Genomic DNA, 24866 nt, shown 5'->3' on the forward strand with positions numbered 1-24866 from the left:
CTTTTCAAATAAATCTGATTAGTGTATGCATTTTTTCATTTCCCCTAAAAATATCTATTTATATCTATTCACAGGCAAAATCCACTTATCCAATTTGGCATTATATCTCAGAAATGCTTGTATGATCATCAGATTTGCAAATACAGTTTTACATTCTCTGAGTGAATCAGTCTAATTGTTTCCACATTTTAAGGAAATAACAAAAACATAGAAATTGATACTTTGTGACTGTTTAAACAAATAACATGCTTCTATTTCCAGGATGTTGCAAATTTAACAATTGAAATATGTGGAGATGGCTATTTTAAAAAGAATTTCCATTTGTAAATAAACTGTTACTGATAAGCTAAATACCAAAAGAAAATTAGAGACTAGATCTCAATTTATAAACATCCAACTAGATTTTATTTATTTGTTTACTTTTGTATCATATTCTGAGGTGTTTAGGGTTTATTATGACACTGTGCTCAGGAATCAGTTCTGGTGAAGCTCTGGGTAAAACATGGGCTGCTGGGATGGGATTTAATACCAGCTGGTTGCATGCAAGACAAGAGCTCATCTGCTCTAACCCCATTGAAACTTTAATAGTTATTTAGTTTTGCATATAGTGTTCTAAGTCTCCCAAATTGTCAACATTAAAAGATATTTTATTAATTACAATATTTGCAAATACCCACAACTATATTTGAAAAAAAAAAACAGTTTTCAGATACTGACTATTCCCTAAGTACTATGTTACAGTCATTTTGGACCTACAAATTCTTGAGGTATTTTTTTCAGTCACTGCCTGTCTTGCCTGTCCTGTTTAGAGCGGCCAACTCATCCCTAACCACCAGCTCGCATGTGTGGGATGTATGCTGCACTCTCTGATTTATCTCCTTTTGTCTTTCTCTTCACTACTCCTCTTAGTTTCTGGAAGGGGTCCTCAAAGTGTGGCCCTCAAAAGCAGACCCATAGTTTCCATTGAAATACTATGAGTTTGTTGATTTAACTTTATTTGTTCTTCATATTAAATATTGTATTTGTTCCCTTTAATTTTTGTTTGTTTGTTTTTTGGGTCACACCCGGCAGTGCTCAGGGGTTACTTCTAGCTCTATGCTCAGAAATCTCCCCTGGCAGGCTCAAGAACCATGTGGAATTCTGGGATTCGAACCACAGTCCTTCTGCATATAGGGCAAACACCCTACTTCCATGCTATGTGTCTGGCCCCTGTTTTCTTTAATTTTAACTTTAAATTAAAATACGTGCAGAGTGCATAAAAATTTTTCAAAATATAGATTATAACTCGAAAGGTCTGAGGGACAGTGAACTGACCACCTGTTATAAAAGTCTGAGCTAAATGATACAAGCTAAAAGATAGTGCAGTTTAAACCTGCATTTTTAGTGTTTATTTAGTGTTTATTTATTTTAGTGTTTATTTTTAGTCTTTATTTATGTCGGGTAACTGATCTTTAGTCCCTTAGGATTAGTTCTTAGACTAACAGCATTGGAAAAACCTAAAAACTGCTAAAGAAAAATACACTTATAATTTCTACTCCAAAAGCATGATCCATAAAGGTCCCCAGTGATGCTCAATCACGTTAAGTTTGGGAAGTCTACATTGTCTACTTCAAGAAAATCAGAATAAATCAGAAAGTACCTGCTTAACGAGACTGCATGATACCGAAATAAGCTTACTTACTTTTCCTTTTTCCTTTTCAGAAAGTAGAGGAGCACACTATTTTTGAAAACACTCATTGGACTCACAAACACAATGAACTCACCTGATCAATGGAAACCCCCAGAAGTAGGGTTTTACCTTGCTTTGGTGAACAATTCTTGCCCAAGGAATGAGAGGTCTTTGTTGAGTGTCAGTACTATGTACTTTGTGATGATAGGTGCTATTATGTTGACTATGCTGGGCAACATATTTGTGATTGTTTCTATTTCCCACTTCAAGCAGCTCCACTCCCCAACCAACATCCTGATCCTCTCCATGGCCACCACTGACTTCTTGCTGAGCTGCATAGTCATGCCCTTCAGTATGATCAGGTCCATTGAGTCCTGCTGGTACTTTGGAGACCTCTTTTGCAAACTACACAGCAGTTTTGGCATGGTGCTCTGTACCACCTCCATTTTCCACCTGTGCTTCATCTCAGTGGACCGCTACTATGCTGTGTGTGACCCTTTGCATTATGTTACCAAAATCACCATCCCTGTTATAGAGGTCTTTCTGTTTATCAGTTGGTCTGTTCCACTCGTTTTTGCTTATGGTTTGGTGTTCTCAGAATTAAACTTAATTGGCGCTGAAGATTTTATTGCAACCATTGATTGCAAAGGTTTATGTATGCTGGTATTTAACAAACTGTGGGGTGTACTGGGCTCAGTTATAGCCTTCTTTCTTCCTGGGACTATTATGGTGGGGATTTATATACATATTTTCACAGTAGCCAAAAAGCATGCTAAGAAAATTGGCATAGGACCTGCATTAAAACAGGGTGGGTCTGATAGTATAATAAATACCTCTTCTAAGAAAGAAAACAAAGCCACAAAAACTCTCAGCATAGTCATGGGAGTGTTTCTGTTGTGTTGGCTGTCTTTTTTTTTCTCATGACAATCACAGACCCTTTTGTTAATTTTTTGACACCTGAGTATTTGTACAATGTCTTCATCTGGCTAGCTTATTTCAATTCCACTTTCAATCCCATTATATATGGCATGTTTTATCCTTGGTTTCGCAAGGCTTTGAGGATGATTATCATGGGAATGATATTTCGCCCCGATTCTTCCACACTAAATCTATTTCCTGTCCATACTTAGTGTTCTCTGTTCCCAAAGGATTTTACTTTAAGAAAAATTTGGAGGTGTTTTCGCAGTAAAAGGTAGGAATGTTAATTTACTAGAAAGGGACAACATCTAGATATATAATAAATATGTAAGTAGAATCAGTAGATTATACATCCATTGTAAATCAAGCCTATGAGAGTAATCCATTTCTGGATGTATGAAGCAGGTTTTCAATAAAAAGAATTCTCCTATAACCTTCTGCTCTGAAATAAATCAAAAAAGAGAGCAACTTAATGGTTTGTTTCTTTGGTTTTAACAAGAGTGAAACTTTTTAAAATAAACATAGAGAGGAAATATAGTTAATTGACATATTAATTGACAATCCTGCTTAACTGACTTTATTCAAAATGTTCCACATTATTGAAATAAACAGAAAGTTTGTGCAAACTGGAATCTGAATTATAGAGCAATTAATGTCATAAACTTGGAAATGTAGTGGAAGGCTAAAGTAGTTAAAAAATTTATTTTAGGGGCCAGCATAGCACAGGGTGTAAGGCATCTTCCTTGGGCATGCTAGCCTAGGACAGGCTGCAGTTCGATCCCCGGCATCCCATATGGTCTCCCAGGCCAGGAGCAATTTCTGAGCGCATAGCCATGAGTAACCCCTAAGCATCACCGGGTATGGCATAAACACCAAAAAAAGTGCTGTCCCGACTTCAGAACTGCCAGGTGTGTCCTCACACTAAACTGAGCACCAAAGCCTCAGAGAGGAACCTTGGGGTGGAGCATCTCTGGCTGTGATCGCTATAGAAAATTTGTTTAAATAACCCTGGTATAGCTCTCCAGCAGGTCCACTGCCTTGTCAACAAGAGGCATGTCCAGGTGCAATCCTACCTTTTCTCATTTGGGGGTTTCCTGTTGCCCTCCAAAAATATGTGACCCCGACAAGCAATGCATCTATACTGAGTGTGAGCTTCACTATATTCTGAAGAAGATTTTGGTCTTTAAGAAACAGTAGTAAGGGAAATTTAGTGGAGGTAAGAAAATTAGCATAAATAAATGTCAATGATCGAAAGAGCCTGGAAGCAAAAGGAAAAGATAGAAAATGAGTCCAGCTTTCACTTTCAAAGGAACCCCTAATTGAAAACTTTTCACATTTGGCAATGTGTAGAGGGATAGTTGCTAACTTTTTTTTGGGGGGGGGGTCACACCCGGCAGTGCTCAGGGGTTACTCCTGGCTGTCTGCTCAGAAATAGCTCCTGGCAGGCACGGGGGACCATATGGGACACCAGGATTCAAACCAACCACCTTTGGTCCTGGATCGACTGCTTGCAAGGCAAACGCCGCTGTGCTATCTCTCCGGCCCGATAGTTGCTAACTTTTAACTGCATTTTATCCCTTCTTTGATTCCCTGTTCTTCTTCCCCTCATTCTTTTCTCCATGACTGACATACTATTATAGAGCTGGTTTGTCCACTTTAGCTCTCTGCTCTCAGGGAAAAAAGTACAAAACTGACCCATGCTCCCAGAGCCAAATCTCTGGTGACTTAACAACTGAAGGTTGTTAGCAGACACACCCATCCAAACTCCAACAAGTGTAATACAGCCTCAAGAGGTGCATTTTCTGTATAAATACTCATGGCAGCACAGAAGTGAAGAGGCCCCTATAAGAACATAGGCCCTAGTATCTTTTCTGCAGGGAAATCCACAGGGAGGTGAGATATAGACATTACTGTTTCTTTTTATGCTCAGAAATCTTGGCACAGGAGAGATAGAACTTTTCAAAATTTTGAACTTTAAGTTTTCTAATATTTTATCCAAATTAATTTTGGTAGATACTCTAAAAATATATATGAGATATGTCTATATGATATAGAGACATGAATTAAATTTGAATCATTAAAATAACTACACTAATAATAGCAAATTATTGGAAAGCCTAGAGCAGATCTTTTTTAAAAAAGAACTCTCATATAATTTCTCTTAATGTCTAACTTACTTTAAGTGAGAAAGCTATCACAGCAATAATTTCATGAATATTTTTCAAGTTAAAAGTGATCCAGATTATCATCAGTACAAACCGTATGTTCAAATAAGTCCATGTTTTGACCACTCCTGGCTTTCCAGCTTATTTAGAATGAATTACTAATCTTGCAAAATACCCTCCTCTTAATTGAAGGAAATACATGTTGTATTTACAAGTTGATTAATTAAATTTGATTTCTAATATTTGAAGAATGGATTTCCCAAAAATGTTCCTTAAAATTAGAAAGAATATTTTCACTAAAAATTTGATTTCAGGGCCGGAGAGATAGCATGGATGTAAGGCGTTTGCCTTTCATGCAGAATGTCATCAGTTCGAATTTGGCTTCCCATGTGGTCCCCCGTGCCTGCCAGGAGCAATTTCTGAGCATGGAGCCAGGAGTTTACCCTGAGCACTGCCGGGGTGACTCAAACACCACAAAAAAAAAATAAAATAAAATAAAAAATTTGATTTCATGATATTTGTGCTTTTTTATTTTGTAATAATTTCCAATGAAGAACAACTAAATTAAAATTAAAAGTGTAATGCAATACTTGGTTGTTTCAAAAAAGCAAGTGAAGGATTTTTTATCTTTTGACAAAAAATTAATGTATATTTGTGATTGATGGTAGTTTGAAGTACTGTCATTAGTTTTGTCTCTTTTTGAAATTTTATAGGTATGAAGCTGAAAAGTCCTAGCAGATGTAAATGTGTAACTTAATATAAAGTTCAACTTCATTTTATTAAAAATGTTCCTTTACTGTGATAGATTTTCAAAGGAAAGAAACTTCTTTTCTGTGAAACTTTCAAGTTGTAAATAAAAGATGCATTTTATTTTGATAATAATCACTTTTGAAAATTAAGGGAAAGGCAGTCATATACGCATTTGCTTTCTTGTTTTGTAATTGTTGGAAGGTTGATAATATAGGTGTGTAGTTCATTATCTTTGACGCTATTGTCATAATCCATGCATGTATTTAAACAAATAAGTGCCTCTATCTTTCTTGTGTATTAATATTTAATTTATTTATTATATTAATAATTTAATAATATTAAAGTTTAAAATATTCATTGACATTTGTAGCCATGCACCAGAAACAGAATCTGTAATTTATTTTAAAATGTTTTGTAGAACCATTGCTTAAATCATAATAAATGAAATCGTCTTGACAACTCTAGGACAACAAATGTAACTACTCATTAAATGTTTGTACTTTCAAATGAAATTTTATTATGAATTATTGAAGAGCATATTACTTAATATGTATAATGCTTTATCTTTAAAGCACTGTAATGTATAATTTTGTATTGTTATTTATTTTAAAGAATTATTAATGATTGAAGAAAAACAATGTTAAAAGATTTAAAAATTCTTCAAAAATAGAAGTTAAGAAACAATATAAAATTAATTAATCTATTAATTAATATGTATATGAGTTTGGAATTTTATTATATTCAGTATATTAGAACTTCAGATATAAAGAGAGATAACCAGATCGAGTAAATCCTTGTCTTTTTAAATTCTACTTTTCTAGGTCTTTGTTTCCCAAGTTCAAATTAATGGCATTATATTTAATTAAATGTATATAAGAAAATATACTGTTCTGAGAACTGAATTGTAATATCTATAACAAAAAAAATGTTTGTTTATTTTAGTGAGGAAAAGAGCATTGGCTCATGTAAAAGTCCATCTTTCATCTTTGTTTTATATATCACAAATTCTTGACATTGGTCATCAGAGTTTCTATGTAGTTTTTAATACTAGAAAACAAATTAAGCCCATGATATACTGTCTGAGAGTCAGTCCCTTTATTTCCCATCTTTAAGGGCAATAGAATAATTTATACAAATTTATATTATGTGAATGTTATATTTCCAGTTTGTTGCAAAATTGAAATCTCAGAAGGAGACCAAATCAGCCAGAATTTTAATTTATAAATGTAATGCTTTTGTTGTTTTGCTTTGTTTAAAGGGCAACACCAAGCAACATTCAGGGCTTATGGCTGGCCTGTGCTCTCTCCTAGAAGAATCGCTAGGGTGACCATCACGGGTTCTCTGGATAGAACACTGGTCAGCAGTGTGCCAGGGAAGCTACCCTGCTACTTCTTCAGTTCATAAATGCAGCTACTAATGGTAGAGAGATACCACAGGAGATTTACAGATACTAACACTGGAGGTATTTCCCCATTATTCCAAATTACTTATGTACAAAACTATAGGCTTCTTTAATTAAGCACATACTGCTCATAGTTCTAAAAAATGTTTATGAGAGAAATATTTTATTAATTTAATATTATGTTCTGATTAAGAGCATTAGGATCTGAGAGACAAAATTTTAGGTAGGGTACTTGCATTGCACTTGACAGGCCTGGGTTCTAGCTGCAGCACCATATAAAATCCCCTGAGCTCTGCCAGAAGTGATTGAGCACATTGCAAGGAATAAGTCCTAAACGATGCTGGGTGTGCTTCTCACCCAACAAAATAAGCAAATAGTAGGGTTAAAAGTATTTGCAAGTACGCACATATTTTTTAAAGACACACTTCTCAGACTCTTTTTTTTCTATGCTATGTACTAAATAATTTTATTGGACCAAGAAATCTTTAAGAAATGCACATGTGTTGTAAAAGATAATGTTGGTAACTTCAAGAAAATATTTACTTGGGTTTATTTAGATTGTTTAAACTGTGTTAATTAGGGGTCCAGAAATATAGCAAGAGATGTAGGGCGATTGCCTTGCATGCAGAAGATCAGGAAGGATGGTGGTTCGAATTCTGACATATGATCCCCTGTGCTTGCCAAGAGTGATTTTTGAGTGCAGAGCTAAAAATAGACCCTGAGTGCTGCCAGGTGTGACCCAAACAAACAAACAAACAAACTTTTAAAAAAAACTGTTGGGGCCAGAGAGATTGCATGGAGGTAGGGTGTTTGCCTTGCATGCAGAAGGATGGTAGTTTGAATCCCCGCATCCCATATGGTCCACCGGGTCTGTCAGGAGTGATTTCTGAGCATTGAGCCAGGAGTAACCCCTGAGCACTGCCGATGTGACCCAAAAATAAAAATAAAATTAAAAAAAAAAACTTGTTTTAATTAGAATTTGGGAAACTTATCTTTAGTTCCTTTCTAATTAAGGGAAATTCCTTATGCTAAGATCATGAAGGTTTTTAACAAGCAATGAAGAACAAAAACTCTTAGTCCTCGGATTATTATTATTATCTGTATTTAAATAGGTCCCAAATAAGTCCCAATCACAAAAGTTTTGGAAGAAGTCCACATTGTCATTATGAAATTCAGACTAAATTTCTATGTAGCAGATGAATGCGATTGAGTGATGTCAAACAAGTTTTCTTAAATTTCCTTTTTCATTTGCAGAAAGGAAAGGAGCACAATATTTCTGTCAAACTATCATTGTGCTCACAAGACAGAGCCAATGAATTCACCTGACCAATGGAATCCCCCAGAAGTAGAGTTTTGTTTTGCTTTGGTGAACAATTCTTGCCCAAGGAATAAGAGGTCTTTGTTGAGTGTCAGTACGATGTACTTTGTGATGATAGGTGCTATTATGTTGACTATGCTGGGCAACATATTTGTGATTGTTTCTATTTCCCACTTCAAGCAGCTCCACTCCCCAACCAACTTCCTGATCCTCTCCATGGCCACCACTGACTTCTTGCTGAGCTGCATAGTCATGCCCTTCAGTATGATCAGGTCCATTGAGTCCTGCTGGTACTTTGGAGACCTCTTTTGCAAACTACACAGCAGTTTTGACATGATGCTCTGTACCACCTCCATTTTCCACCTGTGCTTCATCTCAGTGGACCGCTACTATGCTGTGTGTGACCCTTTGCATTATGTTACCAAAATCACCATCCCTGTTATAGAGGTCTTTCTGTTTATCAGTTGGTCTGTTCCACTCGTTTTTGCTTATGGTTTGGTGTTCTCAGAATTAAACTTAATTGGTGCTGAAGACTTTGTTGCAGCTATTAGCTGCACAGGATTGTGCATGTTGGTATTTAACAAATTATGGGGGGTGTTAGCCTCAGTCATAGCTTTCTTTCTTCCTGGGACTATTATGGTGGGGATTTATATACATATTTTCACAGTAGCCAGAAAGCATGCTAAGCAAATTGGCACAGGTCCTGCAGTAAAACAGGCTGGGTCAGAGAGTAAAATGAAGGCTTCATCCAAGAAAGAAAGCAAAGCCACGAAGACTCTCAGCATAGTCATGGGAGTGTTTGTGTTGTGCTGGCTGCCTTTTTTCCTCATGACAATCACAGACCCTTTTGTTAATTTTTCAACGCCTGAAGACTTATACAATGCCTTCCTCTGGCTGGGTTATTTCAATTCTACATTCAATCCCATTATATATGGCATGTTTTATCCTTGGTTTCGCAAGGCTTTGAGGATGATTATCACGGGAATGATATTTCGCCCTGATTCTTCCACACTAAGTTTATTTCCTGCCCATGCTTAGTCAGTGTTTCCTGTTACTTGAATTTCTTACTTTAACTGTTTTCTGGATGAACTTTCTCACCAAGTGTAGGCATGATATTTTACTAGATAATGATATTCTTCTCATTATTATAATATATATTTACAGAAGAAATAGACCTATTTTTATGGTAAACTTAATCTGGAAAGTAAGCCATGTATGTGAATCTGAAAATATTTTTTCACAGTCTGTTTTTTCCTGAATTTCTAAAAATTAATTTTTTTTCTTTGACTTAAACCATAATTGTATTTTTTTCTTATGCACATTGGTAGTGAAAATTTAATGATCCTTAGACTCTTAGACTAAATCCTAAATCTTTCCTTGAATTGTTATCATTAGTTTCAATATATCTTGATAAATTGGAATGTCTCATTAGATAAGAAGAATAAGTAAAATTTAAAAACATATTATTTTCTCAGTATATACCTACATATATATTCAGTTTGTTCACTGTTGATAATATCTTTGGCTAAATTTTATGCATATTGTCCACCTAGATGAGTACTGCATTGACAGTAAGATCTTGTTTTCTTTTCCCAGAAGTTTATAGTTATATTTACTTCCTAAATGAATGCACCTTTTCTGTGTTCTTTTGGCTTTTCTTTGTTTTCTTTTTACACACCCCCAAACATACCTAACACAATTTATGATTTACATTGATGTTCATCCTTAACAGGAGCATTTTGTTTTTGCAAGTAATTTGTTCTCCACCAACAATATAATTTTTTTCTTTTATCCGTGTATGGTTTTGATTGTTAAAATCTGTTAATTTGTCTCCTGCAAAATAAAGAGTAAAAGTCAAGTATTCTGCTAAGTTTCTTTCACCCTGATTTCAGTACCTGTTTTTTACATGTTTTTTTTTTTTACATGTTTTTACTACCAGTAACTTTTTTGATATTCTACCCCTGGCTCATACTTAACACATTCAACATTTTCTATGTCCTCTCAATTATTTCCTATTTCTCTTGTCTGACTACTGATTTGTATCAGAGTTGGGTTAAGAAAATTAGAAAATATATTTCTAGTATCCATCTCTCCACCCATCACTCCATATAATATTATTTTTGCATTAAAAGTTTAAACAATAGGGGGACCGGAGAGATAGCATGGAGGTAGGGCATTTGCCTTGCATGCAGAAGGATGGTGGTATAAATCACAGCATCCTATATGGTCCCACAGCCTGCCAGAAGTAACCCCTGAGCGCTACTGGATGTGACCCAAAAACCAAAAAAGAAAAAATAGTAAATAAAATAAAAAAATTTAAACAATACACTGGATGAGTAATTGTTGTGGACATTGAGGAAGGATTACTCAAATTCACATAAATAATTTTATGGGGAACTGGAGATAGGACCAGCAGAGGAATCAACTAGAAAATGACCCAACAGCTCAAAAACTCACATGATTCATAATAAAAAGTTTGTCTTTGTAGAAGGAAGTTTTATGGATATAGGTTAAGTCTTCCTTTCTTTTTTCATTATGCCTAAAAATGCTTTAGAATGTTTGGTCTGAGGAAGGGATTTTTGCATTGTATTTTTGTGTTCCCTAAGAGTGGTATAGCTGGATCATATGGAAGCTCACTTTCCAGTTTTTGGAGGAATCTTCATATCGCTTTCCATAAAAGTTGGACTAGACGGCATTCCAACCAGCAATGGATAAGAGTTCCTTTCTCTCCATATCCCCGCCAGCACTGTTTGTTCTCATTCTTTGTGATGTGTGCCAATCTCTGTGGTGTGAGATGGTACCTCATAGTTGTTTTGATTTGCATCTCCCTGATGATTAGTGATGTGGAGCATAGTTCATGTGCATTTTTGGGCCATTTGTATTTCTTTTTTGTCAAAGTATCTGTCCATTTCTTCTCTCCATTTATTGATGGGATTAGATTTTTTTCTTGTAAAGTTCTGTCAGTGCCTTTTATATTTTGGATATTAGCCCCTTATCTGATGGGTATTGGGGGAATAGTTTCTCTCACTCAGTGGGTGGCTATTGTATCCTGGGCACCAATTCCTTTGAGGTGCAGAAGCTTCTGAGCTTGATATATTCCAATCTGTTTATCTCTGCTTCCACTTGTTTGGAGAGTGCAGTTTCCTCCTTGAATATGCCTTTAGTCTCAATGTCATGGAGTGTTTTACCTACATGTTGTTTTATATACCTTATCGTATCAGGTCTGACATCCAAGACTTTAATCCATTTAGATTTTACCTACGAACACAATGTTAGCTGGGGGCCTAAGTTCGCTTTTTTGCAAATGACTAACCAGTTGTGCCAATACCACTTGTTGAAGAGGCTTTCCCTGCTCCATTTAGCCTCACACCTACATTCATTGCAGCACTATTTACAATAGCCAGACTCTGAAAACAACCAAGATGCAGCACTATTTACAATAGCCAGACTCTGAAAACAACCAAGATGCCCTTCAACAGATGAATGGCTAAAGAAACTGTGGTACATATACACAATGGAATAGTATGTAGCCATCAGGAGAGAAGTCATGAAATTATCCTATGCATGGATGTACAAGGCATCTATTATGCTGAGTGAAATAAGTCAGAGGGAGAGAGATTGACACACAGTAGTCTCACTCATCTATGGGTTTTAAGAAAAATAAAAGACATTCTTGCAATAATTTTCAGAGACAAAAGACAGGAGGGCTGGGAGTTCCAGATCACTACATGAAGCTCACCACAAAGTGATTAGTGCAGTTAGAGAAATAATTAACTGAGAACTATCATAACAATGTGAATACATATGGGAAGTAGAAAGCCTGTCTAGAGTACAGTGGAGTGGGGTGGGAAGGAGGGAGATTTTGGACATTGGTGATTGGAATTTTGCACTGGTGAAGGTGTGTGTTCTTTACATGACTGAAACCCAATCACAATCATGTTTGCAATCAAGGTGTTTAAATAAAGATAAAATAATTACTTCCTTTCTTCTCCCTCCCTTCCTTAATTTCTCCCTCCCTCCCCCTCCCTTCCTTCCATCCTGCTTTTTTCTTTTTTTTCTTTTTTTGTTTTTGCTACTGCATTATCACTTTTTCTTTCTTTCTTTCTTTCTTTCTTTCTTTCTTTCTTCTTTCTTTCTTTCTTTCTTTTTTTCTCTTTCTTTCTCTTCTTTCTTTCCTTTCATTCATTCATTCATTCATTCTTTCTTTCTTCTTTCTCTCTTTATTTCTCTATCTTTCCTTTCTTCTTTCTTTCTTACTCTCTCTTTCTTCTCTCTTTAATCACAGTGAGATACAGAGTCAAAAAGTTATTGATACTTGAGTTTTAGTCATACAATGAATTCTTCAACACCAACCTTTATCAGTATTCATTTGGGAAATTTCTTAAGTGCAAATGTTCATAGAACAATTTTCTGGCCCCATCATTTCATAAATCTGAGATTTTTTTTTGGTAGGTGAAGAGCTTTATTATCATGAATTCACCAGTATGGGGGGAATGTCACAATATGTCACTTATGATCAATTATTTTTCATATTGAGGAAAGATGAACAAAGAATCCAAATGCAGAGGTGGTCCATGAAAGGACAAAATTAAGCAAAACAATATACAAATCTAAAATCTCTGCATTTTGGATGCAATTAATTGCCAGACTACATAATCACATATAGGAAAGGACTCTTAAACTACTGAGACTTACTGATAGTGCAAACTAGGTCCCTTGATACTCCTCCACTGCCCATTTAGATAGCATATGACATGAAGAAATAGTTTTCATTTGGAGTATAAAATCACCTACAGCTTGCACGTTTCTCTTCTTTGCTGATAGAAAACAACTTCTTCCTATGAAGTGATTTAGATTTCTACCTCTGTAAGTAGTACATAAACACGATTCAATTTGTTTTGAATTTCAATAGTTTTCAGATAAAGAATTTTTTCATATCAAATAGTTCCTGAACATGTGCAAACTTATATTTTAGAAAACCTAAAGCATACAAAACTAACTTTGAGAAATTCTTTAATTTTAATATTCTTTAATATAGCATATTGTTATCTATTTTGTTATGCAATGTGACTAGAAGAGATAAAGTGAAAAACATAACAATATATTAAATAAATGATGGCTACAATTTCTTAGCCTATGTGTTTTTTAATGTCTGAGCTTATGTCATATTTTAGCAATTTCAGTGCAATAATCTGTAATTAATATATAACTGTCACTTGTCATTATACAGTTTCAGGTATGAAGCCTACAATTAAATATTTTAATTAAACATCAAGTTGATCACCACAATATTTATAGTATATTCATCTTTTTATTCTTTTTACCATTTATTGATATTTTAATATAAATTCTTTATTTAAGCACCATGATTACAAACATGATTATAGTTGGGTTTCAGTCATAAACAGAGCACCCCCTTCACCAGTGCAACATTCCCACCACTGATGCCCACCTCCCTCCTTCCCATCCCCTGCCTGAATTCAAGACAGGCATTTTACTACAGTTATTTTTTTTCTAGTTTAGTAAGTTGCTTTTGTTTCTTTCTTTCTTAAAGGATGTGTTAAAAAAAAATACAGTAGTAACAATGGCATGAGAGTGGCAATCGCCATTGTTTGCATAGGCCCAGCAAAATATGGGGAAAATGGAAAAAAGCCTTGGCCTAATTACAAGGAGGCCTCACCCCTGAAATTTTCTGGCATAAGACCAACTCTGGGCTCCAGGCATACCAGGCTGCCCACCCCCTGAGTCATTCTCCGTGGTCCCTGTGAAACCTTTTTGCATATTAGCTGTTGTTGGTACCAGGTTCCTGTAGTTAAAGATTCTGGTTTCTGTGCATTCCTTCATTGAGTCAGGTTGATGTGGAGCGTCTTCTAGTTTCACTTCACCATTAGATGAGGAGACACCTGCCCTGAAAGCAGGTTGTTACTATTGATAAGTCGTCTAGGTGTTAAGAGAGCACTCTTTGTAGTAAGTCAATGCCAGAGCAGTGGTAGGATCTTCCCTGGTAGAGGTTTACTTTCTGGTAATGTTATAGAAAATTGTGGTTGTTTCCATAAATGGTATCCATGGTTCAGGGGTGTATAGGCAATGCTCATTCTTCTGAGGCCTGAACCAAGTTATTATGCCAGTGTTCAGGGTATAAGGTCTAACTGCATTACAAAATTTGTGTTCCCATCTCTATTAGGTAAGAACTTGTTTGCATAATGTAATATTTTCCCATTTTAATGTGCCTATGCAAAAGATCATTATCCACACTCAAGCCAGCTTCCAGCCAGCTCCCAAAGTGAAAAACTAGAATCTCACCCTGAGAAAAAAATCAATACTCTGTTCCTATTAATATACTCCCAGTGGCCTCCTGTCCTCCAACTTCCTTCACAGTGTAAACTGTACTTGCTACCATAGTCAGTTTCTGAGAAACCTCGACTCACTCAAAGACAATTCCTGATATGGGACTGCTGGGAGTCCTTTGCATCCTCCAGGTGGCCAAATCACAAACCAACACCCTGACTTAGCACCCTCCCCTCCCCTGACTATTTCTAAAGACAAAAGGGACATATGTATTCTCTTAACATTTATAACTCTTTTTGAATATCCTCTTATATAGTGACAATTTTGCCCACTGTTTTTGCTGTTTGTTTGTTTTTCCCCCCTTTGGTATCTATTCAATAAGGAATTCTGGTAGGAAAGTCTCTCTATAGAATTCATGTTAGAACCAAGTGACAGGTGTACCAATAATACCTTGTGGCATTGATCCTCTTTTGCATAGGCACATCTTATTGATATTTTAAATATTTTATGTTCATATTCTTTCTTTAGGAAGAGTTGATATGATTAAAATCTCCTTTATTTTCCAATGTTTTTTGTTTATTGACTTAATTTTTGAAGAAAGGAGTTCAGAAGGTACTTCATCCCCAAGTAATAGTTAATAAAAATTTATTATAAACTCATTTCAGAATCAAAAGTTTACATTTTATTTGACTTTTGATAACATTAAAATGAGACATATCTTCATTAAATTTTGCTTCCAGATATCATTTTCTAATTATTAATCAGTTGCAGGATTTTTTGTTTGTGTGTGTGTGTGTGTGTGTGTGTGTGTGTGTGTGTGTGTGTAAATAGGTGGGCATTTCCTAGAGAAGAGGGGAGAGTGAAGAGCACCAATGAACATTGCCGGCACACCAGATGTTGAAGAACACGCTGTGGCACTGTGCTACCAGGTGAATGGGTCTTGTCCCAGGACCATCCATCCTCTGGGTATCCAGTTGACCATCTATCTGATTTGTGTGTTTGGTATGCTAATAACAGTTCTGGGAAATTTGTTTGTGGTATTTGCTGTGTCCTACTTCAAAGCACTTCACACACCCACCAACTTTTTGTTGCTTTCCCTGGCCCTCGCTGACATGTTTCTGGGTCTGCTTGTGCTGCCCCTCAGCACAGTTCGCTCAGTAGAAAGCTGCTGGTTCTTCGGAGACTTTCTCTGTCGCCTGCACACTTACCTGGACACCCTCTTCTGCCTCACCTCTATTTTCCACCTCTGTTTTATTTCCATTGACCGCCACTGTGCTATCTGTGAGCCGCTGATCTATCCCACCAAGTTCACAGTCAGGGTTGCCTTTAGGTACATCCTAGCAGGCTGGGGCATTCCAGCAACTTACACTGCCTTCTTCCTCTACACAGATGTGGTAGACCAAGCTCTCAGCCAGTGGCTGGAGGAGATGCCTTGTGTGGGCAGCTGCCAGCTGCTTTTCAATAAATTTTGGGGCTGGTTAAACTTCCCTGTGTTCTTTTTCCCCTGTCTGATCATGATCAGCTTATATGTGAAGATATTCATAGTTGCTACAAAACAGGCTCAGCAGATAAGCACCTTGAGCAAAAGTCAGGCTGGGGCGTCCAAGCGTGAAAGAAAAGCTGCGAAGACCCTGGGCATCGCTGTAGGCATCTATCTCTTGTGCTGGCTGCCTTTCACCATCGATACGCTGGTTGACAGCCTCCTAAACTTCATCACACCCCCATTGGTATTTGACATTTTTATCTGGTTTGCTTACTTCAACTCAGCCTGCAACCCCATCATTTATGTTTTCTCCTACCGATGGTTCAGAAAGGCCCTGAAACTCATTTTGAGCCGAGAAATCTTCTCACCAAGGACACCTACTATTGATTTGTACCAAGAATGACTCTTGCCTGCTGAGTGCAGGAAAGGGATCGCTTTACAGGAAGGATATGTGTTGTTTGGGCTATCGGAGGACCTGCAAAATGTACGTGAAGGAAAAAACAACTTAGTTTAGAAATAGACACAGAATTCTCTTTATTCTTTGTTTCTATGTTTAGAGAAAAAAAAAAGACAAAGATTTGTGCAAATATTTGGCTCCTTATTCATTATCTCCTTGAGAAAACAGTTATGCAGATAGAGGAAAATAGCACCAAGGTCAAGGTTTCTGAGTTCTTGGCTTATGTCTGTCACCTTATAGTGCCTGGTCAGATTTCAGCAATTCTTACAACCTTCCTTCATTGGTCACAGAGTGAGTGATCTCAAGTAGACAATCAGGGACTTGTATGTTTGCTCTCTAATTTTTCAGATATTTAAAATCTATTTTTGCATACTTCGAATTCTAATCTTATTTAATATAAACTTAGGAGTTTACAACTTTTTTTTTTTTTTTTGGATTTTGGGCCACACCCAGCGGTGCTCAGGGGTTACTCCTGGCTGTCTGCTCAGAAATAGCTCCTGGCAGGCAAGGGGGGACCATATGGGACACCTGGATTCGAACCAACCACCTTAGGTCCTGGATCGGCTGCTTGCAAGGCAAACACCTCTGTGCTAACTCTCCGGGCCCAGAGTTTACAACTTCTTTTATTTTTTTTCAATGTGCTTTTAAAAATCCCTATCTTCTTGGAGCCCCATCACGAAGCAGATTTGTAAGTATGGTTTATCTATTTCAGTGATGACTGAGTATATGTATGAAGTTATTAAAAAATCTTATTTTTTGAGTAATAGAAACTTAAAAAGTTCAAAATATTTGTAAAGTTGAAATGATTCACATTTTGCCACTTTGATTTGTCCTTCTTTTGAAAAAACATTGCACCCAATTTCTGTTTTTCTTCTTTTATACATCTATTCTACAGAACTCTTGTCACTTTAATTTCATATTTATTGTTGAAGTCATTCCGAATGGGCTGGGGCCGGGAAGATGGCGCTAGAGGTAAGGTATCTGCCTTGCAAGTGCTAGCGTAGGACAGACAGTGGTTCGATTCCCCTGCGTCCCATATGGTCCCCCGAAGCTAGGAGCGATTTCTAAGCTCATAGCCAGAAGTAACCGCTGAGCGTCAAATGGATATGGCCCAAAAATCAAAAAAAAATTTTTATTTATTTGGGAACTGCACTTACATATTAATTTGATAGCATAGATTTATAAATCTGAAAAGCAAGGAATGTTTACTTTGTCAACACAATTCATGAATTTTTATTTATTTTATTTAGTTAACAATTGTTGGTGAATAAGTGATTTACTGTTAGTGAACTAGTGTTTTTCTTTCTTTCTTTTTCTTTTTTTTCTTTTTTTTTTTTTTGCTAGAGAGATACCTTTTATTTTCCAAATTATTTTCCTAGTTAAAATATTTGTAAAAAAAAAAAAAAAAGTTTAACTTTTCTTTGGAAGTACCATCCTTTTTTTGTTTGTTTTTTTGGTTTTTGGGCCACACCTAGTGATGGTCAGCAGTTACTCCTGGGTTACTCCTGGCTATGGGCTCAGAAATAGCTCCTGGTTTCGGGGACCATAGGGGACGCTGGGGATCGAATTCAGGTTCATCCTGGGTCAGCCGTGTGCAAGGCAAATGCCCTACCACTTCACTGCACTATCACTCCAGCCCTGGAAGTACTATCTTTTATTTCCCATTTAACTCTTTGCAATGTGTAAAAATTTTAAATTACTGTTGTAAAAATGGAATTAACATATTTTGTACATTATACTTCAATTAAAAAACAACTTACAAACTCGTAAGTATTATTACAAGTTAATTGCTAAATGAAGTTTTAAATGTATTTTAATAATATTTCCTTCCTTTATATCAATAAAGACTTAAGTATAGCAAGTTCAATTTGCAAGCTATGTTCAACATTTTCCCCTTACCTTCCTAGAAGTAAATTCTCAACCATATCTAATTCTAATACTTTCTGTGCTGAGAATAAGACTCAGAAACTTCACAACGTGAAACTGTGTATTTCTTACTTTTTTCAGAAACAGAAAATGCTGTTTCTGTAAAAGGTTTTTGTATCCAGGTTTACTTTCAAGAGAAAAATAATTGATATAAAAGAACTAATATTTTTAAGGACCTATAATGTCCTGCATCTCACTTATAATTAGTCTTTGGTTTGCAAACAAAATAAGTAAAATTCAGTGATTTTTCTTCTCCTTTTTGAAATCTCTAATGAATCTACTTTATCTTTGTGCTTTCAGGAAATTTTCAGGAAATTAGACACTAGGCAAAAAGAGAGCTCAGTGGGCTGAGTGTGCTTTGCACTCATGTTTGGTGTCTGACATTGCATGGTTCCCTGAATCTATACTCAAACACAGAGATGAAAATAGCCATGAGCACCATCAGGTGTGGCTCAACAATCCCTGCCCAAAACTGCCAACCACACAGACACATATACAAATATATATCATGAAAGAAATAGAACTGATAATAGAACAGGAAGTTCATAGGATTAAAATGTAAAATGTATGTCAGGGACACAAATTTCCTGTAAACCCTAGAAACACAGGAAAATAAGTGCCATGGTACAACAATAATAATATGAACAATGAATTGGAGCAAAATGAGAACTAGAATCATAGCTGTGATGGACTCTGCAGAACAGAAAGCTACCTTAGCAGGTGACAGGCCAGGATTGGAACTTCAGGGTTTGAAACCCGACATTATCTTTGAAATGAGAAAATAAGAGAAGCATAAATGTTGCATTCAGAAATTTGGGAAAGGCCTTCAGACAAAAGAAAAGAGCTGTTTAAATATTCCCTGTAAGCTTGGAAAAGAATGTCTTTTCGTAGTTTTCTCTGGTTCAGTGAGAACTAACTAAATTTGAAGTAAATGGTTTTTTTTATCTTTCATTTATTTCTTTCTTGCTTTCAAATTTCTTTTGTTCTTTCTTTCTTTTTCTTTCTTTCTTTCTTTCTTCTTTCTTTCTTCTCTTTGTTCTTTCATTTTCTTTCTTTCTTTCCTTCTTTTCTTCTTTCCTTCTTTCTTTCTTTCTTTCTTTCTTTCTTTCCTTTCTTTCTTTCTTTCTTTCTTCTTCCTTCCTTCCTTCCTTCCTTTCTTTTTTTCTTTTTCCTCTCTCTTCTTTCTTTTCATTCATTCATTCATTCATTCATTCATTCTTTTTTCTTTTGGTTTTTGGGCTACACCCGGCAGTGCTCAGGGTTTACTCCTGGCTGTCTGCTCAGAAATAGCTCCTGGCAACCACGGGGGACCGGGATTCGAACCAACCACCTTAGGTCCTGGATCGGCTGCTTGCAAGGCAAACACCGCTGTGCTATCTCTCCGGGCCCCTCTTTTGTTCTTTCATTTTCTTTCTTTCTCTTTCCTTTACTTTTTGGGTCACACACAGCTATGCTCAGGGCTTTCTCCTTACTCAGGAATAATTCCTGGCGTAGCTTGCAGGACTCTATGTTGTGCCAAGGCTTGCATTAGATTTGGTCAGGCACAAGGCACAAGGCAAATGCTTTAACTCCTGCGCTCTTCTAAGGTAGGCATTCTTACTATTATTAAAAAATATTGGGGGAAGATCACACTCATAAGCTTTTAGAGATTTCTTATGACTCTATATGTTCAGGACTCACACCCACTGGTGTACAAGGAACCTGATGAAGTATTGTGGATTGAACTGGGATCTGCCACTTGTAAAGAAAATACTGTAACCCCTTTGTACCATTTCTTTGACCCATATTTTTAATATTTTATGCCATGAAAACTTTCAGAGATCTCGTAATAACAAAGGAAGTTATTTCAATAAAACTTTACATAGGGAATAATTTAAAGCATAGCTTTATAAAGGATTAAAACAATATTGAACTACAATGATCAAAATTATCATCTATAAAGTTTGTAATATAATCATATATGCTTCTCTAGGAAGTATTAACTATTGTAATTTAAAGTGAGGATGAGGACAAATAAAATTTTGTGCCACGCCCAGCAAAGCTCAGGGGTTACTCCTGGCTGTGCTCTCGAAATCGTCCCTGGCAGGCTCAGGAGTCCTTATGATATGCCAGGGATCAAACCTCCTGGCTTGGCTGTGTACAAGACAAATGCCCTACTGCTGAGCTATCATTCCAGCTCCACTTAGATAAACTTAATCTCAATTTTTCTCTAAACACTTCTAAATTCAATGACATTCTTTTACCACAATTAGTAAAGTCAGGTTATAGTTCATCTCAACATGCAGTATGTATAATTACAATATATATATGAACACATATGTAACTATGTGTTACTCTATCCCTCATTCTTCCTTTGTAACCTTGCCTGCTAGTAAGACCTGCCCATTTCTTGGAGGGGTCTTGGGAAATATCAAGATAGCCTCAAGGGCAGGAAAAGGTATGAGAGATGGAGAGAGAAGCAGGAGAGTTGGCAGGGTGGAGGTAGACGAAACATGTTAAGATGACAGGGCAGTGGAATAGGTTGCTTAAATGTTTAGGCTAGGGCCTTGAATAAAGCTGATGTTTCCTGAAACCTGACTGATGTGAGTCTTCCTCGCCACCACCCTGAACCCTCAGACCCGCTGAGGGTCTAGCAGACCAGCGGCCTGGGCTGGCAGAGAAAGGCCCCTTCATCCATCCACCATCATCCAGCCCCATCCAGGGCTGTTATTCAACACTATGTAGGGATATATAAGTATCTAAATCAAAAGCCAAATCAAGGGGTTTGAACAGAGGATTTTTCATTAGCCTGGTCATGTCTTATTTTTTCTGAATATATTTATTCCATAAATTGATTTCTTCTGGAGGGAATCCATCAAGAATAAATAAACCTCATCTGCCTAAATGTCTACCTTTTTGTCACCATTATTAGAACCTTAGTTATCATATGGAACCCAAGTGGATGATAGTCCTGTATTATCTCCCCCTCTCAGACTCAGAACCGAAAGTTCCATTTTTCAGGTGGAGTATTTGAAAGCTAGAACACGGACATTTTTGGAAGTCATTGTTAGGCTACCATAGAACATAGAATTCACCTTTTTGTTTTTACTTTAGGTTTTATGGTTTCTTGTTTTTTTATGTACTATTGAGTTGAGTCAAAGACTGTGGTGAGGGATCTTGGACATATTGGTAGCAATGTGCAATGAGTTTGTTCATTAATAACATAAATGTCAATACCATTGTAAATATGTTTTCTGAACTACAATAAAATTCAAAACTTACACTCATAAATAAATCTTTGATTTCTGGTTGAAAGTGATCAATTCATGGTTGAGACAATATAGGTTTAGTTTAGAACCACAAACATCTAGTAAACAACACTAAAAAAAAAAAAACAGAATTTGGAGCAGGGAAAATTTTTTATGGTTGAGTATATCAGCCCAGTTTCTTAGGTAAAAATTCTCAGTACATTCATAGGGGGATATAACAATCATAACAGTTTAACCCCCCCAGCAACGATAAAGTTTAGTAATAATAATCTATTGCATTGACAAACAAAACTGGTTCAAACAAGCACTGCAAACTAGAACCCATATACTTTTGGATATAATTTGGAAATACCTGAATCCCAATGCCAATTATCCCTAAAGCATCATAGTGGTCTGGCACAGGCTGCTTGTCATGGCCAGGCTTCCATAATCTTTCTGTAAGATTGCACAATAATTTTGTTTTGCCTTTTTTTGTGGTTTTTGGGTCAGCGCTCAGGGGAAACTCCTGGCTCCATGCTCAGAAATTGCTCCTGGCAGGCACGGGGGACCATATGGGACACCAGATTCGAACTGATGACCTTCTGCATGAAATGCAAACGCCTTACCTCCATGCTATCTCTCCAACCCCATGATTGCACAATAATTTTTGAAGTTTCTCTAAAAATACTTAACAAGCAAAGATAGCGTTGTTATGTTAAGATATTCTGAAATAAAATTCCATAGTATTTATTGACTGAGTCCTAAGGATGGCATGGCTTGCTGAATCCCAAATTGCTAAACCACTTGATGGTACTTGTACAGAAGTATTTACACAAAGCAAACAGATACTTAATTCTTTACATTTCATTTGCATGCATTCTGCTAATTTTGGCAGAGTGATTTTCATTAATTTATCTCCTGGTTTACGTAAAAGAAAACAAAATAAAATTATGAAATTAACAACAAAACTGGTTTACTCTGTGTTGTGTTTCATGTGTAAGATCACTCTTCACAATATTTAAAGGTCTGATACTATTGCTATCAGTGCTAGGGTTATGTGGTATGAAGCCTGGGGGATAGGCAGTTCTGGGTATCAAACACAGGGTCTTGTACATGTCAAGTATGTGATCCACCACATGAGCCACAATCCTGGCAACAGGACCTTTTTTCAAATAAAACAATTTTAAAGCTGATGCCTAAAATACAACAAAGAGCTATGTCTATAAATTTCTTTGGAAAGAGAGAAGCATGTAGATAAAATGTAGCCCTTAAGTTTTTGAGGCTTTTAATAGGAGTAGCTGATGTGTTAGCAGTAAAACATAGATGAAACACCGTGAACTTGGATGAAAGAGTTTCGCATAATTAAGCCTTTGTCCCTAATTCTGACTTCTTTTGTGATTTCCAGAAAGACATCAATATCAAAAAAAGACCAAGATTTACTTTGCATGTCAACACATATTATGGAGTATGTATTATTTCAAAAACCTTTTGAAGTAACTGGGTCTCATTCACTCTCATGTCACCTCCACTACCAAAAGAGTATTTGTCTATAAGTATAAGGTTTTAAATGGATTTTTGGAAATATTATAGAAGTTACATGCCATTTTTATCACATCATGAGAAAATCATGTCATTTTGTCAAAATCACATACCACTTCTGTCAGCCTTAATCTTCTGGCCAAGCTAGTATTTATATGTTTACAAATATCCACAATTAAGAACATTGATTATTTGCATGTCTTATTAAAGATAAAGCTTAGTTTTTATTATTTAATTTTACACCATCTAGCACCAATTTTAGTACAATGCCATCATGAGTTCTAGTTGTAAAATTTATAAAATATAAGCAAATTTCTGCATTATTTTTATTGAAGTATATTTCATCTATACTCTAAAACTTGCAATTTGGGGGGGGGGTCACACCCGGTGGTGCTCAGGAGTTACTCCTGGCTGTCTGCTCAGAAATAACTCCTGGCAGGCACGGGGGACCATGTGGGACATCGGGATTTGAACCAATCACCTTTGCTCCTGGATAGGCTGCTTGCAACGCAAACGTCGCTGTGCTATCTCTCCAGGCCCAAAACTTGCAAATTTTATACCAGAAATAAGTTTTGTTTTTGAAAAAGAAAAGCTGAGAGTATGTATTATATTTAGCTTCCTGAAACGTGTAGTATTCAATGTCTATTAACAGAATAATATGATATGTTAGCTATAAATATTTTCTGAGAAAAAATAAAGATAGGAGCCTGCTTTTCTGCATGAGGCAGCCAAGATGGTACCAGCCAACATAATCTCTTCAAGGTCCAAACCTGGTAAGCTGTCCCCACCAAATAAAGGTGGGTGCTGACTCCTGCCATGTGTTTGGGCACAAGAGAGCCATTATAAAAGACTGCAGCCTTGTTCTCTGCCTGTTTTTCTATGTGAGGCAGCCAAGAAGAAGCCAGCCAACATAATCTTTTCAGGGCCCAAACCCACACATAGTGAAAATCACACTACAAGTGTGTCAATAGGAAAACAATGAAGGACAATCCAAAGTATATTGAATGAAGATGGCAGCTCTGATTACTCGAAAAATACCAACCAGCTAGGTATCCTCTCAGATAAGGTGTTTAGAGAAAAAATATGGAGGATGTTCATGGAGCTCAAAGAAAGCATAGATCAAATTGAATGGAACACAAATAAGAATCAAGAGAATATAAAGATAGAAATCAGAAAACTTCATACTGAAATAACAGTTCTGAAAAACTTGGTAGATAAATTGAAAACCTCAATGGAAATCCTCTCCAACAAAGTAACAGCAGCTGAGGACAGGGTCAATGAGCTGGAGGACAAAATGCAGAACAACTCCATACAGTGGAAGAGATTGGAAAAGAACCTTTAAGCAAATGATCAAACAATGGGTAAACTACTCAAAGACTGTGAACAGATGAAAATAGAAGTCTTTGATAAACTCAACAGAAACAATATAGGAATCACTGGCTCCCAGGGACCCAGGAAGAGAATAATAATAAGGGGACTTGGAGGAAGAATGAATAGAGGAAGAGGAGGAAGAAGAAGGGGAAGAAGAAAATAAGAAGAGGAAGAGGAAGAGGAGGAAGAAGAAGAAAATGGGAAGAAGAATAGAAAGAAAAAGAGGAAGAAGAAAAATGGGAAGAAGAAAAAGAAAGAAGATAAGAAGATGATGATGATAATGATGATGATTATGATGATGATGAGGAGGAGGAGGAGGAGGGACTGGAGCAGTGGCACAAGTGGCAGGCCTT

General features: G+C 36.4%; 3 protein-coding genes across 3 annotated transcripts; all 3 read left to right on the plus strand.

Annotated features, from left to right (window-relative positions):
- Nucleotides 1–1753: 1753 nt before the first annotated feature.
- On the plus strand, nucleotides 1754–2799 carry LOC126024742 (trace amine-associated receptor 4-like). The gene is given in 2 exon segments (XM_049785205.1): nucleotides 1754–2578; nucleotides 2581–2799. Coding segments are annotated over 2 exon segments (1044 nt in total).
- Nucleotides 2800–8162: 5363 nt separating this feature from the next.
- LOC126024741 (trace amine-associated receptor 4-like) lies at nucleotides 8163–9260 on the plus strand. Its single transcript, XM_049785204.1, has one exon. It carries the CDS (start codon nucleotides 8217–8219, stop codon nucleotides 9258–9260), a length of 1044 nt encoding a protein of 347 aa, XP_049641161.1. The 5' UTR covers nucleotides 8163–8216.
- A 6122-nt stretch (nucleotides 9261–15382) lies between these two features.
- Nucleotides 15383–16396, plus strand: TAAR5 (trace amine associated receptor 5). The gene has a single exon (XM_049785012.1). The coding sequence runs from the start codon at nucleotides 15383–15385 to the stop codon at nucleotides 16394–16396; it is 1014 nt and encodes a 337-aa protein (XP_049640969.1).
- Nucleotides 16397–24866: the final 8470 nt, after the last annotated feature.

Source organism: Suncus etruscus, chromosome 12 (assembly GCF_024139225.1).
Source record: "Suncus etruscus isolate mSunEtr1 chromosome 12, mSunEtr1.pri.cur, whole genome shotgun sequence".
NCBI classification, from domain to species: domain Eukaryota; kingdom Metazoa; phylum Chordata; class Mammalia; order Eulipotyphla; family Soricidae; genus Suncus; species Suncus etruscus.